This window comes from Neltuma alba, unplaced genomic scaffold, assembly GCF_004799145.2.
Source record: "Neltuma alba isolate B1F8T4 unplaced genomic scaffold, ASM479914v2 tig00005443_pilon, whole genome shotgun sequence".
Taxonomy (NCBI): Eukaryota; Viridiplantae; Streptophyta; class Magnoliopsida; order Fabales; family Fabaceae; genus Neltuma; species Neltuma alba.
The window spans coordinates 49,082-70,829 of NW_021634111.1; the positions used below are offsets into that span (position 1 = coordinate 49,082).

The 21,748-nt window shown below is 31.1% G+C and overlaps 2 protein-coding genes across 2 annotated transcripts in view; both read left to right on the forward strand.

The window, feature by feature from the left end:
• Positions 1-21,748, forward strand: part of LOC114747760 (increased DNA methylation 3-like) — an 83,185-nt gene that overhangs the window by 41,622 nt on the left and 19,815 nt on the right. The gene's annotated exons all lie outside the window — the stretch shown is intronic.
• LOC114747766 (TMV resistance protein N-like) lies at positions 12,136-15,583 on the forward strand. Its single transcript, XM_028936109.1, has 5 exons — positions 12,136-13,233; positions 13,341-13,631; positions 13,739-14,758; positions 14,840-14,938; positions 15,032-15,583. The coding sequence occupies exons 1-5, from the start codon at positions 12,136-12,138 to the stop codon at positions 15,581-15,583; spliced, it is 3,060 nt and encodes a 1,019-aa protein (XP_028791942.1).

Consider the following 21,748-nt stretch of genomic DNA (forward strand, 5'->3'; position numbering starts at 1 on the left):
AGTAATTGACATTAATATTAGTATATTACAGTTAATATAATTTTTATCCCCTAAATTTTCCCTCATCTTAGCCTGGGTTTCTCAAATTTAAAATCATAGTTTTTAATTTCTTAAGTTTTTTTCCATTCAAAATATTTATCAGTATAATTTAATAAAAATTTGAATCATTTTATTCTTTGAGGGGCCCAAAATTAATAGTTTTAAATTTGATAGACCCAAGGTAAGATTTGTGCAAATTTGAAAGAGCAAAGATATTATACTAAGTTATCAACCCCTTAATGTTATTATATTTGATTTTAATCATAAGAACTCGTTTATAAACTATAAATGAAATTTTATAATTACGATACGAGATAGTATAATATTATTATTTTTTGGTTGAATTACACATGATGTCCCTGTTATTTTTAAAACATAACCCCATCCTCTTAATATTTGATATGTGTGTATGTCCCTTAAATTTTTTGGTTCTTCATCTCCTCTCGATAAAGTGAAGAGGGTGTTTGTGGAAGCTTTTAAACGGTTCTAAACACTTCCTAAAACAATGTTTAAGATTATGTTTGGTCTTCTGATTTTTACCAAATCTTTTTACTTTAAACTGTTGGTAAAAAATCAAACGAATAGTGGAGTAGAGAAAAATAAAGAAGGTAAAGAAAAATCTCATATTTAAATCAGAGTTGTGATGAGACCAAATCTATGAGAGTGGAGTTTCCACCAAAGCCACACAAAGGGGCTAACACTGTTGATTGAATCAATCACTATATATTGTTATTAACAGTGAAGTTAGAGAGAAAATGAAAGTGATACTGGCTTGGCTAATGATTAATTTTTGCATTTTTAGTGGTATTGATTGATTGATATTGAATTTAAAAATTAGAAAATGGATGGAGGCTTTTAGTTTGTAATTAGAAAAATAAGTGTATATATAGTTAGTTAAAGTATATATTTAGTCTTTTATATTTATATTAAGTTTTATTTTAGTTAAGTTTCAATCTAGTCTTCCTTCAAAGCACAAAAGAAAATCTAGAAGTGCGGCTAAGCTATTGAAGTTAAACTTGTGGTAATGATTAGGAAAACTTTATCTGGCCATTAGTTCAATAAGAAAAACACAAGCGAATCAACGTCATATTATAATATTCACTTGAAATATTTGAGCTCAAATGAGTGATATATAACTAAAGGAGCAAACTAAACATGATATAATGTGGATACTTTTCCCCCCTTATAAGCATAAGCATCTTATTAAAAGCAAGACAAGTATTACATCACATAACAATATGTAACATGAGGTGAAAATGACATGGATATTGCTCAATACACAAATCCAAAATATCAACGGGGTTGGGTCTAACGGAAGCGATTAGTCCCTCATAACGTGACGAACTAATGTTTGAATTCTAACCGGGAGAGGTGCCCACATTTAATGCCTGATAGTGTCTCAAATAGAATTGTCTCTAATAGGACGATATCTGTATTTTAACCCAAAAAAAATCCAAAATAAATATGGGCTAACCTTTACACATGAATAGGCCCCATAAACAAGCTCCCATTTCATTAATCCGCGAAGGTTGCGCTAGAGAATCCCTAAGCTTTGGAGATATTTTATAAAATTATTCTAAAAAATAAATATAAATATATTATCAATTAATATTCAATATTCAATATTCAAATTGAATTAAAATATTCAATATAAAAATAAAATAAATAATTATTATAATTAATGGAGACATTTTGAATTTATGTTCATCTAAATGAATATAAAAACCACAACTTTTTTCAAGATTTTTAATTAGGTAAACATTGATCCGTTTCCATGAATTTCATATCATTCAGTATTTAATTATAAATACCAATTCCACTAATGATCCCTATTTTATACTCTTCTAGTACTTAATATATGATCTAATTGTTAAATTAATTTTAGTCTTAAATATCTGACATATTTCTTATATTTATCCATGTTTTCTAAATTATTCATATGGATACTCCCTCAACCATAATCAAGTAAGTGAGGGAGGAAGGATATTAAGAAAAATAATTATGGTGTTTTAGAAAAAACATGTTATATTTTTTATAATTAACTAACTTGGAGTATTGTTTTGCTTCTTCTTTAAATATTCATAAATGATGTAGACATAGTCAGAATGGATTCAAGAGAGAGCTAAGAAGAGTCCACACTTTATAAATACAGAGACCAATAAAAGTGAAATGCATCGAAATAGAGAGTTATGATTAATATGAATTTACTTGGTATCCTCCCTTTTCTGTTGGTACAAATAATTCGTAGAAAATAGTGCATTATATTCGAATAAAGACAATGTAGGTTAGATCCCAAACATGCACAAAAATATAATCAATTAAGAAAGGGATTTGTGTCTAAGGGATGAATACTCCCCTAAATTTTGGCAGTGACAGATTTTATTTTGATTTTTCATCTTGGAGTGCAAAAAGTAGTAACATCACAGAAGTGGGCAAGTTGGGGGGAAATGACAATAAAATTATCTTTCAGTTTTAAAAATCCTAAATAGTCACCTTAATAAGGAAAATTCCATTTCAGTACCATAGGGCCAAATAAAAATTTTAAAATTTGCTGAAATAACCATATTACCCTTGTGTTATTTGTGTTTATTTTATGAAAATATTTTTAAAATATATTGTTAATAATTGCATTACCAAACTTGTTCACTATTACACGATTTGTCAATCATATTATAAAAGTTGAAAAATTTTCGATTTATTAGGCACTCAGAAATCTCTCAAAGTCAAAACACCTCTTAAACCATTTGGTAAATAGCATTGTTAGAGTTATTCATATCCTTATAAGAGTTGTTAATCATGTTACTTAAGTTAAAAAAAAAAAATTCCACTTTCACAATTTTCTGAAAAATAAGTTGTTACTTGTGTTACCAAACTCATTATTATCATTACATGACTTGTAATCCACATTACAGAAGTTAAAAAATTCTCAATTTATTATGTACTCACTAATCATTGAGAAACTTTGTGATATGCAAGTGAAGTCCAAACTTATACTATTTTGGTTTTAAATGTAAGATTTATTTTGTAAATTACATTCTAAAATGAGTCTTGAAGACATAACTGCTAGCAAAACCTTTCTAAAAGCATTAACTTCGTGCATTTGCCAAGTCGATCACAAACTGACAAAATGAATGTAACATCTTTTGCTTAAAAACAACAACAAAGCACAAAATCATACAAAAGAAAGGAGAATGTTGATAAACAAATGGAAAGCTTAACAGCATAAGAAAAACCAAAGATGTTAAGTCCAACCAAACGATCTTGCCTTGAGATATCCTACATTTCCATCAATAAAATTTTTAATTGGGGAATCCCCCCCCCCCAAAATCTTTCCTCCTTTATATCGTGCTTCGTTCCTCTTCTTTTTAAAATTATTATTCTGTCTATGCTTACCAGTTGCTACGAAGTTGGGAGGAAAGAGTGGTGGTGTCTACCCTGTAAGTTGGGTCAACGAGAAGGAAATAGAAAAATGATGAGAATAAAATATTGCAAAGCAATCAGTTTTTCACTTCACCTTGCTACCCTCACTTTTCTTTGCTGGTACGATAATTTGTGGAAAATCCTACATTCACATGGAGACATTGTGAGTTAAGTCCCAAATAGGCCCAAAAATTATTACTATTTTTGTTCCTTAACATAAGAACTAATTGACTAATTTAAATAGATTAAAAAAATTAGATAAGTTAATTATTTGTAATAAATAAGTGTTGTCTTTCCTAAAATATTCTTACTAATCAAGTGTATTAGCTAGAACTATTATTATCACAAGGACCATCTTAAAAAAAATAAATAAATAGAAAAAACGAAGTGGATCGGAGTCTTATATTTAGGATCAAAATAAAAGCTAAACAAGCTCTTATATTAAGGATTTGAGATACTATTATATATATAATTTTAAACACATCCCTTTGGGGAAGATGAGAAGTGAGTGGCAGCCACTTGTCTGATCTTACACACAAAATATTTATATATTTTAGAAAGACGACAGAACTGTAAGCTTTTTAGGGAAGAAAATACTTAATGGCAAGGAAGAAAAGTTCTCTTCGCGTTTTACGCGTTTTTCACCATAATTATGTTTCTCTTAGGCCCTACTTGTTCTTTCTCGCCTGTCCTACACTCTTCTACACTTTTAATAGCTTATTTCCTAGTCATGGGCACTTTAATTTAGGGCTCTTTTTTAATCGGGAATCTTGGCACGATTGATGGAACTTCATTGAATGGATAATTGGTTTAATGGCCTCTATTGTGGTTTAGTGTTTACATTGGAGACCTCGACCAATATGACAGATCGCAACCGTTTGGGCTTTGAATCAATTCAGCGTGAAGGGTTGATATAATCCGTGTAAAAAGGGTCACTTTCCATGTTTTTATTATAAACTTTTATTTTTGAGAATGAGACATGAAAAATGCTACTATTTGCTGTATATATATTATAAATGTTGTGTATGAGTGTGTTTAAAAAAGAGTTGTTTCAACATTGTTGAAATATTTTTAATATGAAGGGATACATTTTTTGAGAAGTGGTGTCCTTATAAATTAAAAAATTTATGTTGATTTATGAATCAATATATGGGGTTCATGAATCTAACATACAATTATGACTGTTAATTGTAAAGGTGTATCGCTTTAAAAGGCGCTACTTTAAGATATCACTTCATTATCTATAAATACCCTCATAATCACTCTATTTGGAGAATAAGGAAAAAAGTTTTTATCACTTGCTTAGTTTTTTATCTTTTGCTATCCTGTCACCTTGTAATTATACAGGAAAGATTTGTTTAATTTTGGGAAATGCTGCTTTCTAAATTATTGAGGGGTTATGGACTATATCCAAAAAATAATGTCTTTGGACATGACTGAAAACAAATATTTTGTTATTTTTGCAAAGTTTCCCAACACTATTCGTAACCATTCAAAATAAGAGTGAAAAGTGGCATACTTACTATGTCCCATCTTTTAGGTAAAAAGTGTTTGCTTAATAGTGTGTGTAATTCATTTTCATAGCATATGCATTTTTATTTCACAACATGTTATGATCTCTCGAGTTTAGAGAGAGGTTATCGAAGAGACGAAGAGCAGCTTTGCCGTGGAGAAGCTACAAGTATCATGTTGAGCCAAAATCAAAACAAAAGATAAGAGAAATATACAATATTTGATAGAATACTCCATACAAGATATATAATTGCATCCATGTTTGCTATGTAAAACTTGTTAATGCCAGATAAACAGTTGTTTCAGTCTAAAATGTTGGATGTACTAAAATATAATTAAGGGTGTTAAACACATCTAAAAATATATTTCAGAATATTAAATACATTATAAAATATTTTAAGGTATTAGATGTGTTTTAAAAAAATATTTTATGGTGCTTGATACATTTTAATAATTGGGTGATTTTTTTTTTCAATGTTTCTTAGCTTATATGGTACTTCTTCTTTTTGAATTATTATTCTGTCCTACTTTATATCGTACTTCCATTTTCTTAAATTATTATTCTATCTGTGTTTACCATTTAGGATGAAGGAGGGAAGAAAGAGTGGGGGCGCCTACCAAGTAGCTTATAAGTATTATAAGTTAATGTGCAAACTTCCAAGTTGTTTGTAATAGCTTTCCACTAATCTAACTTATAGATTAAAAATTATTTTTTTAAAACACGACTGTAAAAATATCTAAAACTTACTTATGACTTATGTAAAAATCAGCATTTTGAAATTAAAAGACATTTTTGTCCTTATGACTTATATTGTTCTTATACTTCTATTTATATATTTTTGCATTTCCCAATCAGTTTTTAGTTATTTAGTTTTAATATTCTCTTAAGCAAAAATAATTTTTAACATTTTTTATAATATTTTTTATTTTAATATTGTTTTTTATTTTCTATTTATATAAATTGTGCAGAATATATTATTTAATTAATTATATAATATTATTTCATTCAAAAATTTTCACATTACTATACTATGATTTCTAATTTAAATATATTTTATTCATTAAATAGGACTTTTTTATATTATAATAATTTAAGATTATTATATTTTGTAAATTGACATTTTTAATTATTTTTTACTATTTAATAAAGGTCATACCCATTGTAATTATTCTACATATTAAACCTACTTTTTCAATCATAATCTAAATAATTTTTTTATTTTAAAAACTAACTTTTATAAAAGCCAATCTAAATATAAATGATATTATCTAATTTAACTTTTTTTCAATTTGATTTTTGTCATATGAAAGTTTTTTTTTATATGCCAATACAAACTGATCCCAAGTTGGGTGAAAGAAAAGGCGAGTGATAAACCGTGGGGAAAAATTGGACCCCCAAAAAAAAAACCGTGGGGGAAAATGTATAATCAGTCAAGAAAGGGATATGTGTGCAAGAGACAAGTGGCAGCCACTCGCTTCTCGTCTTCCTGAAAGGGATGTATTTAAATTTTTATACATCCTAGAAGGCTAACCGCGCATCGTCAGTTTTTTTTCCACCCTGATATATTATAAAATGTCGAATAACTATAATAATGGTGATTGCAACTTATAAGTTTTTCTACAATTTGCAAAATTTTTTGTATCGCTTATATAATGATTTTTTAGTAAATATTTTGAATTGATATATTTTCTGTCATTTAAAAGAAAACCTTTTTCTTTGCAAATTTTTGATTACTTTATTTTTTGAGCGAATTTTTAATATATTTTTTGCAGAATTTTTACCATGATTTCTTATATCCCAAATATATTTGGTTTTGAAATTAAAAAAAAAAGAGATGTCCGTGTCCCGTTCATAACATGATGAGATATTATTGGAATAGGAAAGAATACGAGATAAAAAGGCTATCTCGTTTCTAATTATCTCACAAACACTCTTAATTGAGATTCTTAAATTTATATTTATTTAAAAGCATTAATGTCGTGCATTTGCTAAGTCGATCACAAACTGACACAATGAATGTAACATCCTTTGCTAAAACACAACGACAAAACACAAAATCATACAAATGAAATAAGAACGTTGAAAAACAAATAGGAAGCATAACAGCATAAGAAAAGCCCAAAATGTTTAGTCCAACCAAGATCTTGCCTCGATATATCTCACATTTTCATCAATAAAATTTTCAACGAAATCTTTCCAACTTTATATTGTATTTCTTTTTTTAAAAAAAAAAATTATTCTGTATATACTTACCGGTCACCCGGAAGGGAGGAGGAAAGAGTGGTGGAGTCTACGATGTAAGTTGGGTCAAAGAGAAGGACATAGAAAAATGGCGGGAATATAAAGTAAACCGTGTGGAGCCACGAGGAAATGCAAAGCAGTCACTTTTTCACGTGGCCCTTGTCATCCTTACTTTTGTTTGCTGGTACAATAGTCTGTGGAAAATGCTGCATTCACATTGTAGGTTGCGTCCCAAATGGGACCCAAAAAAAATTAATACTCCTTTTATCTTATTTATAAAGCACTTTCAACATGTTTCACATAGACTAAGAAAAATCTTAAACTGTATTAACTCTCCATTAAAATATAGCAACTTTCTAACTTTACCCCTATTTAATATATACTCCTTTCAAAAAAGATAACTACTTACACTATAATAAATAAAGGACAAAATAATGCATTCACACTGAAAAGTTAATGAAGTGACTTATAAATAGGACAACAAAAAAACCTTCTCTTTCTGCCCTATAAATAGGACCAGAGGAGTACTCTTTTTATACTAAACATAAAATCTATTTTATGATATAAATTATATTGTAAAATAGATTTTATATTTAGAATAGAAAAAATATATACGCATATAGACGCACTTATATGAATTTAAAACACATCCTTTTCGGGAAGACGAGCAGTGAGTGGCTGCCCCTTATCTGATTTTACGCGCAAAATATTTTTTTTCTTAAACGAAGACAAAACGGTATGCTCTTCAAGGAAGAAGAAGAAGACTTAATGGTAATGGATGAATTAATACATATACTTTTTGACGGGGCCCGCATCCATCAAATTTGTTTAAAGGATTTCATCACTTTAAAGCATCTTCCCCACTAAGTCAAGCAAGTCACAATTCATCAAAGAGGACACTGCTGCTATTGTTACCTCATCTTCTTCCTTCTTCTCAGGCATCAGATCATCCCTGTATACCTTCCAAGAACTTGAGTAAGTAACTTTCGCTCTTTATTTACTTCATTCGTTTCAGAATTTGAATCGAGTTTCTTTGTTTCTCTTCATTCTTGTTTCGCCTAGTTTCGGTTTCATCAGGGTTTCCATATTCAAAGCATAAGACACACCGCTTCCAACTATATTTGTACTCTCTGTCGCGTGTGTAGCCAATCTAAATTGTTTGGTTCGTTTTGATATATATTTATTTTTGAATAACGGTCTAATTGGTTCGTATAATTGTGTTTGGAATCTCTCTATGAAGTCGTTTGCTCAGATCCTACCATGAAAACCCTTCACCAATAATTCACTCCTGTGCTGGCCCTGAATCTCCAACGATGCGTTCCATTTTATGGAAGATGCTATATTCTTCCAAAATTTCACAAAATAATCCACATCCACGAAAATTGACACTATCAAACAGGGAGAAAGAGGCTATTTTTAAAATAAAGTTTGGTTCCCATACTTTCTAATGGGTTTTGACACCAATTGATTTGCAAGTAACAACATATTTCTGCTAGAAAATTCCTTATTCAGGATCTTTAAGAACAAGAACATTTACAAAGTTGGTCCTTGACCATTATTTTTCTTCCTTTCTTTAATGCATTGTCATGCCCATATCATACCACAAGGAAAAGTCTTTGTAGTTGTTGATAGTTTTTCAATTTTTATTCTAAGCTTAAATGCGAGTAAAGTAATAAATTCGACGTGAAAATGAACTATGGTCCCATTTGGCATAAGTATTGGGAATGAGATATAAGAATTAGAATTGAGATTTAGAAAATACATTAAAAAATTATTTAACATGTGTGATTAATTGTTACATAAGATAAGGCAAACCCATGTAAGTGGAATCAAGGAATCTGATGTGAGGATTGCTTGCTACTTGAGATTTGGCAAACTCATATAGGTGGGACTGGGTGATATTTCCTCATTCCACATGGATTGCCAATTCTATATGTAGCAAAGAATTACTCACATTAACACTCTTTTAATGTATTTTCTCAGTATCAATCCCAATTCTATCTCTTGCTCTCAATGTTTCATATCAAATGGGACCAATGTGTTTTTATTAGTGAGGGACCATTTCAAAATTTCTCCTCATGTAAGCTTTTATCTATTATTTCTTAACCGTACGTAATTACCAATTTCATACCATCTGATTAACTAATAATGGTGTCAGCTTTCGATCTTTTTTCTTTTGGCCAAAAGATGGTTTTCCTATACAATTCTCAAAGTTTGTTATGCTTTAAAACGATTAATTTATTTTCATAGTCCTTGCATGGTTTGGGTCCACATGTTTCGAGTTAATAGAAAAGGCAGAAACTAAAGATGTCTTGACTAAACACTTTATCCCAGTCTTGGATTCCAATGCTTTTTGAAGACGGGAAGATTTCAGTCAACTCCCTCTAAACCAACTTATTCTCCAACAGCCCATAGAAGATTATGAAACTTTCTTCTTTTTTTTTTTTGGGCCAAAGAAGATTATGAAACGTCATTCCACCCTTTTTGACCAAAGTGAAATTAAATGTACGGGTGAAAAGACCATTATGCTCTTGCATTATTATTATTATTGTTGTTGTTGTTATTATTAGTCTTTTAAAAAAAAGGATCAACCACTGTCGGAGTTCTAACCTTCAACAATCGGTCATTAGAGCATTAGTGGCCAGTCAATAGATGGAGCTTTGACCTTTGACAGCTGGCCATTGAAGTGCTAGTGGCTACTCATCAGAGCTCCAATTGCTAGAGAATTTTATTTTTGAAATAATTGGTCAAGGGGAAATTTAAACCCATGATCCTTTGGTATACGAAAAAGATTATAACAACCAAGCCATCAATCCATTTAGTCATATAATGTAAGAGAAATATATATATAACGAAACAAATACAAGTGTTCAACGATGAATGAACAACTAAAATAAGACAATTTACAACACAAATTAGGCAATTTACACGAAGTACAAGGGAATTTATAATTCCGTTTGTGGTTTCATGGAGAGAAAAGTTAAATGTTAAGGATTACATGGACAACTGAAATAAAATAATCTATGTTACAAATTAGGTGATTTACAAGAAGCATATGAGAATTCACAACTTCGTATGAGGTTCTGTGGAGAGAAAAATTAAGTGTTAAGGATTGCATGAACAAATAAAACAAGTGATTTGCAATGAAAATTGGTGTTACCCCACTCTTTGATTAAGCTTGGATAGATGATAATTAAGGTGGAGTAAATCATATTAATAAAATTTACCCTTAGTATTTTAGTTGTCAAGCTTAAGTTGTGGTTCGTCAATCCAATTAATTCCAACGCAACACAATTGAAATTTATTAGGAAAAGAACTGCGTATATAAAATTATAAACAACAAGCAATAAAAGAAATAAAATTGCTTCGGTCGTTAGAGCATTAAGGGGTTCACAATTATTTCTTTAATTAACTACAAATCAATTAGGCCATTCACAAGAACCTATTTTTGTCTAATTTTTGTTGTTACTTATCTTGTATGTTGTTAAGAATTTTCATATACCTCACATAAATTGTCTAATTTGTATTGTAAATTGTCTTATTTTAGTTATTCATGCAACCCTTGAAATTTAACTTTTCTCTTCATAAAACCTCAATTAGAGTTGTGAATTCTTGTGTACCTCTCATAAATCACCTACTTTGTGTTGTAAATTGTCTTATTTCAGTTGTTCATGAAATTCTTGACATTTAACTTTTCTCTCCATAGAACCTCAATAGAGTTGTGAGTTCTTGTATATATCTTGTGAATTGCCTAATTTGTATTGTAAATCACTTTAGTTTAACCTTTTGGGGGGGAAAAAAGATAATACAAGGGCATAATGGTCTTTTCACCCATAAGATTTAATTTCATTTTGGTCAAAAGGGTGGAATGAAGTTTCAAAATCTTTGAGGGTTGTTGAAAAATAAGTTTGCTTAGAGGGGGCTGATTGAAATTTTCCTGATGAAGAATCACATAAGACAACCATGCTTTTATGTTTTTCAAGTAAACTAATTAAAAGTAGTTTTGCCAAGAGGAACACGGCTAAAACGGTCAAATGAGAAACTTGAGCTGATAATTTCATTCTTATATTCATAAAATCAATCAAGAAAAACAAAATAATCAAAATTAAATAGGTATAAAGTACTTATGATTTAATCTAATATTCTTCTCAATTTCCGCCTTATTTAATAATAAAAATGCATTTATATAGTTGATAATGCATTTTGGGATTATACTTTCTTTCTTTAATCTGTGCAAGAACCTATGTTCTATCTCAGATTGGGTTTAAAGTCAGTTCACAGTCTGATGGTTGTATTTATATTTTGAATGGTCCAGCTTTTGAATTATCACAATGGCACTCGATGATCAAGAAGTTGGATATTCTTCAAGCTATTGTTGTTCAAATAGAAGACACAAGTATGATGTGTTTTTAAGTTTTCGAGGAGAAGACACTCGTAAGAATTTTACAGACCACTTATATACTACTTTGTGTCACAATGGACTGATAACTTTTAGAGATGTGGAAGAACTTGGGAGGGGAGAAATTATCAAACCAAGTTTGCTTCAAGCAATTCAAGAATCTTTGTCAGCAATTATTGTTCTCTCTAAAAACTATGCTGCATCCACATGGTGCTTAGATGAACTCTTAGAGATCCTTGATTGTAAGAAAGAGTTAGGCCTTCATATATTTCCAATCTTTTATGGCATAGATCCGTCTGATGTTCGGCATCAGAAAGGAAGTTTTGCAGAAGCCTTTGAAAAGCTTGAACAGAAATTTGCACATGACAAAGTGAAGGTGCAAAGATGGAGGGATGCCTTGAGAGAAGTTGCTGACTTGGCTGGATGGAGCTCTGAAAATTGGTATTTTCTATGACTTCAAAAACTTATCATGACTTTGGGCTACGCTTAATATTAATGTTATTATTCTGTTATCTTTTTAGGTATGAAACGAAACTCATTGAAAGTTATTGAAAATGTGAGGTCAAGAATAGTTGATCAACCACCATTCGATTCAAATGATGGTGTTGATGATGGACTTGTTGGAATTGATGAGAAAATAGCAGATTTTGACTCATTTCTAGCGAATAAATCGGAGGAAGTTCAATTTGTAGGAATATGGGGAATGGGAGGGTTAGGCAAAACTACTCTTGCTAGAGCTGTTTATGAGAGAATACACAGAAACTATGAAGTTCATTTATTTCTTCATAATGTTAGAGAGGAATCTGTAAAAGATGGTGGTTTAATTTCACTGCAACAAAAACTTCTTTCCCGTTTGAAAAAATCAATCAGAATGGAAGTGTGTGACTGTTATGATGGAAGAAAGCAAATAAGAAAAATGTTATGCAGTAAAAAAGTTCTACTTGTCCTTGATGATGTGAGTGACATAAGCCAACTTGAGAATTTGGCGGGAAAGGAAGGATGGTTTGGCGAAGGGAGTAGAATAATAATAACAACTAGAGATCAACATGTGTTATTGTTGCATGGTGTAGTTTCTCAATATGAAATGAATTTCTTAAGTCGCGATGAATCCCTTCAACTTTTTATTCAAATAGCTTTCAAAAGAGATCAGCCAAATGAAGATTATTTGGAGCTTTCTAGAAGGGCGATTAATTCTGCTCAAAACCTTCCTTTGGCAATCAAAGTGCTTGGTTCATTTCTTTGTGGAAGAAGCATACCAGAATGGGAGAATGCACTCAAGAAGATTCCTTTAGATGGCCTTTTTGATATACTTAAAGTGAGCTTTGATGGACTGCGATCTAATGAGAAGAAAATATTCTTAGACATTGCTTGCTTTTTCAATGGCTTGCGCAAGGTTGATGTCATACAGATTTTAGAAAATAGTGGTCTTGACCCGGTAATCGGACTAAGAACTCTTATTCAGAAATCATTGGTAACTGAAGCTGAAGGGTGCTTGAGGGTGCATGATAGGCTTCAAGAAATGGGCAAGGAAATTGTCTTTCGGGAATCACCCATTGATGCTGGCAATCGTAGTAGGATATGGTCCTCGGAGGATGCTAGTCTTGTGCTTAGAAATATGAGGGTAACACTCTCTCCCTTTTCTATGATTATGCATTCTTACTTCAGCAATATATTCCATGCATTTTTCATGTTATTATTAGTTTGATTGACTTATTGTTTTATATATAGGGAACTGAAGCAATACGTGGTATAGTGGTACAATTTGACAAAGCAGATGTCATATATTTGGACCCTAAAGCCTTCTCAAATATGAGTAATCTCAAGTTACTTATCATATCACATTCTTCAGATGACCAATTGAATCTTCTTCATGGACTTAACTGTCTTCCCAATTCACTGAAAGTCATAGATTGGAAGGAGTATCCTTTAGATTCCCTTCCAGGTCAAACTCAATTTGATGAACTTGTTGATCTCAAAATGCAACGCAGCAAATTAAAGGAACTTTGGAGAGGAGATCAGGTAATTGATGTCCCTTGCTTAAATTTGTTTGTCTATAATTTATTGCATGCGTATCACTTGCTAGTTCTTGGTTTTTGAAGGCTTTTTTTTTTTTTGGTTCTTTGCAGTTTCCACAAAGTCTAAAGTTCATTGATTTGAGTCATTCAACAAACCTGATGAGAACATCAAATTTTGATAGAACTCCTAATCTTCAAAGCTTAATTCTTGAAGGGTGTACAAAGCTTGTTGAAGTTCACTGCTCTCTCGGGCAACACAAGAATCTTGTCATTGTTAATTTTAAAGGTTGCAAAAGTATTAAAAAACTTCCAACCAAATTGGAGATGAATTGCTTAGAGACATTTATTCTCTCTGGTTGTTCAAAAGTTAAGAGGCTTCCTGAGTTTGGAAAAGGTATGACATGTTTATCAGAGCTTAATCTAAAAGGGACTGCTATATCCAAGCTACCTCAATCATTGGTCAATTTGACTGGCCTTGCTATATTAAATTTAGAGTATTGCAAAAACCTGGTATGTCTTCCAAGTGATTTTAAAAAATTGAAAGCTATCAAGGAGATCAATATTCGTGGTTGCTCAAAGTTCTCAAGGCTTCCAGAGAATTTGAATGAAAATGAGGCATTGGAGGAGCTTGATGTGAGTGGAACCGCTCTAAAAGAAGTGCCTTCGTCCCTCAATAATTTGAAAGCATCATCTCTTAGTGCATGCAATGCTTCTGCACAATCATCCTCATGGAGTCACTCCTCCCTTCTCAAGCGGGCATTTAGACTTCAAAGGCCTTCAAGTTCAACTAAGTTTTTGTGGTCTCCATCTTTTTCAAATCTGTCATCTTTGGTCCAGTTACATTTAAATTATTGCAATCTTGATGATGAATCACTATTCAGTGAAATAGGCAATTTATCATCATTGACAACATTAGGTTTGCGTGGAAATAATTTTGTTGAAATTCCTTTGAGCTTCGTTTCCAAACTTCGAAAGCTTGAATTTATTTATTTGGATGATTGCCAAAGGCTTCGGTCTTTGCCTCAACTTCCAGCAAACCTGTCAATGATATGTGCTAGTGATTGTCCATTATTGAAACATTATGTGTGTTCGCAACAACTATGGGAATTCACTGAGGAATTTGAATATCAGGTTTGTTTTAGTTCTCTTCACTATCATTTGTTTCACATCAGTCATTATAATTCCATAACATCCCAAATATTTTTGTTATAGACTCCATGCCGATTTGAAGTTTCATTAGGAGATGGAGATAAAGTTTACAATTTCAATGACGGGATGTCTGGTATTGTGAGTTGGAACAATTCACAAGTTGTGAGTTATTTGAATCTCTTGAATTTCTAATTTATTTGACTATTTGTTACACATTAATTAGTATACATCTAACATGAATAATTTTCATCACAGGATGACTTCTTCCTGCAACCGACTCGCATATTAACTATTCCTGGTAGAAAAGTGCCATCATGGTTTCACAATCAGAGCTATTTTTGCGCGAAAGATCTCCCATTTTGGTATACTCCAACAAATGTGTCATTCATAGTAAATAAGCCTGATTCATGCTGTTCAAGTGAATGGTGGGGCATAGCTGTATGCTTAGTGCTAGAAAATGATTTGCAACGCGCAAACTATGATGATCATGCCCTACTTAGTTGGACTTATAGAGTTTCTGAAGGTGAATATCCAAATTCATTCCGTCTTTACGGCACTTGGGCGCAGTCCAGATTTCGCCACCAACTATGTATCATTTACATTCGTTTTTCCTCATTTGTTGTGGAAAAACCACTTCAAATGGTTTTTTTCATGGCGAAGAAACCGGAGGAGTCACCTTTGAAAATAGTGCAGTGTGGGTGGCGTGTGTTGTGTAAAGAGGATGTTGAGAGACGGCGAAACACAAGTAGTGACGAAGGCTGGAGTGTCAGCACTACTGATGATAAGTTCATTGATGAATGTAGATGATGAGTTCGATGATGGAGAGCCCAGCCCCTTCCAAGCAATGAGAAAAGTTGGAAGAACCACTTGACAGTGAGCTTAAACAAAATGGAGGCATGCGCTTGCTACAAATTAAATCTTTTGTACAAAATTATATTTTTCACGTTCTTACATTTATTTATTGGCTGAAAATGACAAATGCACCTTCCTTTTTGCTGTGCATTGTTTTCACTCTTGTCAAATTATAATTCTCATGCATGTATTGTAGAAGTTATGCTTTAAAGTTGGCAGAGAAAAAAAAGATACGAGAAGTTATGCCAGTCTACTATTTAATCAAATTATAAGACGAACAAAACATAGGTGTTCAGATATTGTTTATAGGTTTCAATCTAATCCTAAAAATTAATAACAGAATATTTTAAAATTTTAAAATTGTATGCAAACAACAATTAATAATAAAAGATAACATTAAATTAAAATTAAAATTAAATATTCCTTAATAATGCTAAACATCTCTGAAATAGTCAAACATTGTCATATTTTGAATTTTGGGATTAGAAACTCAAGAATAAACTTGATTTAAGTGGGTCACTAAACCTAATTTAACAGGAATTCTAACAATACCATGAAAAAATAAAATCATTCGTACTTCACAGGACTAACCGACTAAACAGTAGATTAAATAAAAATGAAATAGGTCATATTTAAAAGTTAAATTTTCAGGTTATCATCTAGTACACGGGAAAATCCATAAAAAAATGAATATATAAAATTCCAACTCAAACGGCTATGGCTTAAAAATGACACAGAATGAAATGAGGCATGAATTGGCATTTTGAAAATATTATAAAATTACCTATATGCCCTTTTGATTCGCGACGCTGCCGTGTTCCTTTCTTCGGGGGATGTTCAGATCTCTTTTCCTTCCTGAGTTTTTTTTCTTTTTCAGAATTATGCCATATATGTTTGGCGCAGAATGTTGTAAAATTTGGACAACATTTGAAAGCAGAAAATGCCCAACAATCTGAAGTCGAGATATAGAAAGATCATTACCCCTGCTGCCACAACGCTCACAAGGCACAGAATCCCCCTGTAAAAACCTCATCACATTACCAGAAGAAGAATCAACGTTCACCCACAATGTTACCAGACGCAGTATAAACATTTGGAAGCAATATTGAATGCATCAATGGGTGCAATGCATGTCGCGTAAGCAAATTTTCTAAACGAGATAATGAAAGTAAATGGGCCGTAAGAGAATCTTCTGTATAACTTCATTACACAACCCAAAATCTGATTCAGTTTCAATTTGAAACTCTGTAAGAATGAGACAGAACCGAGCATCCGAGTGATAGAAACCAAAATGGAAGAAACAGGAAGGAAACACAAAAGTTGTTACCTTAAAACCAAGAAACAAGGAGAGAGCAATTGCAGCGAGAACACTAACAGTGGCGAGAGGGGTCTGGGTATCGAAATCGAAGGTGGAACTTCTCACACCGTTGAACAGAAATATGGGATTGATGACCATCAAAAAGCCCTTCAGGACGCGTTGCTTTCTTCTTGGGTCTAACCTTAATGGGAGAGGAATCGAGGCAGTGAGGACAATTGGAATTTGGAACGAAGAGACTGAGACGATGGGGAAGAACAGGAACAGTGGAAGGAGGAGGAAGAAGAAGAAGAAGAAGATGCGGTGAGAGAAGAGAGTGGAAGAAGAGTGAAGTGAGAGAGAGAAGCCATGGCCCATGGATAAAAGAAACATAATAGTCATAAAAAGAAAAGAAAGAAAGAGAATGAAGATTGTTGCTGCCTTGCTTCACAACGTTTGGCCATGGCGCCTCACAGCCTCCGGTTTTCCCAAGGACTATTTTGGAATATCATAACTTGTGGGATAATTTCATGGAAAAAATTGGAATAATTGACGTTAATATATTAATATTATTATTTCTTATTGAATTACATATAATGTTCATGTTATTTTTAGAATTTCTCTTAATGTTAGATTTGTGTGTATGATAAATAAGCCCCTTCCGCCATCAATTCATCATATATGTTATGATTTTATATAAAATTAATATCTCATCCTAAAATGTCCCTCAAAATATTTGGTTAAGATTAAGATCATGTTTGGTCTCCTGATTTCGGCCAAATCCTTTTATTTTAAACTGTTGGCAAAGAATAAAAGAAAATGAAATAGACGATGAAGAGGATAACGTGGAGTAGAAAGAAAGATAAGAAGGTGAAGAAAAATTCCACCTTTGAACTAGAGTAGTGATGAGATCAAATATAGTGGGCCTCCCATTAAAGCCACACAAATTAGGAGCCGGCATTGTTCATAGATGAGATCAAATCTATTGGAGATTTTATTTTTTTACTTTTTAGTTTTATTGATTTTAAAAATTAGAAAATGAAAAGAAGGCTTTTAGTTTGGTATTGGAAAAATAAATGCATATATAATTAGTTAAAGTATGGAAGACTAAAAAGACTAATCCCTTTCAACCTGCAACGGCGAAAAATATGAAAACTTTGATTCCCTAATTTTTTCACATTTTTTTAAATATTAGACTTTATGTTGGAATCCTAAAATTTTCATATTTTAGTTAGAGCGAGTAATTTGAGTTGAGCTCACGGGCTCAACTGTCCAACCCGTCATAAGGTGGAGGGTTGGATTAAAGAAAATAGGGACCATTTTGATGCTATTTTTTTCAGCCTGTACCCGTCAACCCACAGCCAACCATTGGCTTGCCCGCCAGCCAGTTTTTTCTTTAATCCTAAAATGTCCCTCAAAATATTTGGTTAAGATTAAGATCATGTTTGGTCTCCTGATTTCGGCCAAATCCTTTTATTTTAAACTGTTGGCAAAGAATAAAAGAAAATGAAATAGACGATGAAGAGGATAACGTGGAGTAGAAAGAAAGATAAGAAGGTGAAGAAAAATTCCACCTTTAAACTAGAGTAGTGATGAGATCAAATATAGTGGGGTTCCCATTAAAGCCACACAAATTAGGAGCCGGCATTGTTCATAGATGAGATCAAATCTATTAGGAGATTAATTTTTTTTTTTACTTTTTAGTTTTATTGATTTTAAAAATTAGAAAATGAAAAGAAGGCTTTTAGTTTGGTATTGGAAAAATAAATGCATATATAATTAGTTAAAGTACGGAAGACTAAAAAGACCAGTCCCTTTCAACCTGCAACAGCGGAAAATATGAAAACTTTGATTCCCTAATTTTTTCACAATTTTTTAAATATTAGACTTTATGTTGGAATCCTAAAATTTTCATATTTTAATTAGAGCCGGTAATTTGGGTTGAGCTCACGGGCTCAACTCTCCAACCCGTCATAAGGTGGAGGGTTGGATTAAAGAAAATAGGGACCATTTTGATGCGGTCTTTTCCAACCTGTACCCGCCAACCCACAGCCCACTATTGGTTAGCCCGTCAGCCAGTTTTTTTTATAAATTTTTTGTAATTTTTATTTTAATTTTAATAAAAAAAAGTTTTATCATTTTCACTTAATCTACATATAACTTTGTATTTTGTTAGAGACTTTGATTCTAAATTTGATTTCTTATTTTTTTTAATTGTTTTATCATTTTTATACTAATAAAATAACTATTAACAATGAATTATAAGTCTATATTTTAATTTTTAAAACTAATTTAATTATAGAATTATATGAAAATATAAAAATAAGAAGAATTTAGTTTATAAAAATTTATAATTTAATTTAAAAAATTTTAAATATACATGTAAAAAATTTTTAAAAAAAAAAAGAATAGAAGTTGGTGAGCCAACCAGCCAACCACTCCTTGGAGAGGCGGGTTAGTAAAATAGGAGCTCGCTAGGAGGCGGTCCTTTCAGCACTGGCCAGTATGGTCTTGAGCTAGTGACGAGCTGGCCAGTAACTAACGGGCCAGTCCATTTTGCCACCTCTAATTTTAGTTCTTGAGCTGATTTAGTTTTTGTTCATGTTAATGATCCAATCAATGAGTTTAAATTTATTCTTTCTTCAAAACGTACAAGAAAATCTAAAAATGCGTCTAAACTATTTAAATTAAACTTTGGTAACGGTTAGAAAAACTTTGAGGCATTAGTTCAAGGACAACATAACAAGCGAATCAATATCCCACTGTAACCTTCACTTGAAATATTTGAGTTCAAAGCTTGAAAGGAGGAAATATATAACTAAAGGGGTAAAAGTAAATATGATATAATGGGCATGCTTAAAAAAAATTTCTTTTTAGGAACAAGTATCTTATTGAAAAAAATTAATTATGTTTGAAATACTGCCTAATATTAAATAATGCAAAAAATATGTAAATATGAAGTGAAAATAGCACAAATATTGCTGGATACACAAATCCAAAATAAATGTGGGCTAGCCTTTACACATGAATGGGCCCAACTGGTGAAGATTGTGCTAGAGAATCAATAAATTTAACTAACAGGACTTGGTTTTAGCGGAAGATAGTCCATCATAATATAATAACTAAGATTTGAATTTTTTTTTAGAAGAGGTGTTTACATTTAATTTTCGACACCGTAATATTGTTCGCCTCCTGTATTGCAATCCAAGAAGTTGTTGCATATCCAAGAGAGAGGCTCATACAATCTAGATCCTAATTTTCCATTAGCCATTAGTCAATAACGAATATCTATACTCAGACTACTTGGCCCCACCCCTCGATAGGTGAGGGTGACTTGAGGGTTTTTAAAAGAAAAAAAAGTTAAAGGACAACATTGTAATTTACCAACTTTTTAAAATAACATAACTAATTTAGCATTTTGAAAATTTAGGTCCCCAATTGGATTTTACAAATTCAACTAGCATTTTATTAGAATTTTTCCCCTTACATTTCTTTTTTTCTTTTAAATTTCAAAATATATGATACTATCTCATGTCTAGTTTTGAGTCATTTGTATATCTCAAAATAATCGTTGTGTATTTAGTGTGTTTTATGAATTATTTATACTAAATTTGGATAGTTGAATATTACATTATTTTTATATATTTAATTTAATCCATAATTTTTCGAAACTTGAAAATTCGAAGTATTATTGGGCAGTTCGATCTTTTTTGTCTTCTATGGCATGATTTTAGATTTCTAAAAGTTGTTTGATAATTGTATTTTCAAACTGAAATCTTTAATGATAATTTTGCATATAAGATATGATATCATGCTATAATTATGTATCAATGCGATAAGAACCACTTCGTAACCAGTCAATTCAAAATCTGGCCAATAAACGGTCAATAAATTGTTGGTAGGCTTTCGACGAACCAGCTATTATTGTATATTATTCTTTTTGCCAGCGCTATTATTGTATATTATTACAAAGACTAGAATGTACGTGCAGTTGCCAACTTGCCATTATTGACTGTTAAAATTTAAAGAGATAATTAGTTTCCGAGTCCTTATAGTTTTATTTGATTTTTAATTAGGTTCTTATAAAATTTTTTTTTATCAGGTCTTTTTACTTTCACGTGTTTTTATTTAGGTCCCTCTATTTTTTTCTTTTTATCAGGTCTTTATAGTTTCATTTATTTTTTAATTAGGTCCTTTGCCATTTTTAAAAAAATTATTTATTAACTTTATTCTTTAAAATTAATTTCATTTTAACTTAATATTATATAATTGGACAAAATAATTAATATAATAATTTATTAATTAATAATTAATCAGAATAAATAATTATACTTAACTATAAATTATTTATTATTATATTCTAATTTTAGAAAATTTTATTATTATAATTTGAATTTTATAATTATAAAAATTAGAATTGAAAAATAAATAATATATTTGTTTGACTAAAAATTTAAAAGAATATTATTATTTATAGAATAAAAAATAAAAAACTACAAGGACCTAATTAAAAATAAAGGAAAACAATAAAGACCAGATAAAAAGAAAAGAATTACAAGGACCTGATTAAAAAACATGTGAAAATATAAGGACCTGATAAAAAGAAAAAAAATTATGGGGGCCTGATTAAAAACTAGTTAAAACTGTAAGGACTTGCATATTAATTATCTCAAATTTAAAAACATGTAATCTCTGTAAAATCATATGCTGCATAATACTCTATATAATTATTCCCCCTACCACTACACATTAAATAAGTTTAGCATTCAATGAAAATGATTTATAAGCAATTTTTAAAAAATATGAGATAAGTATTTAAGAAAATT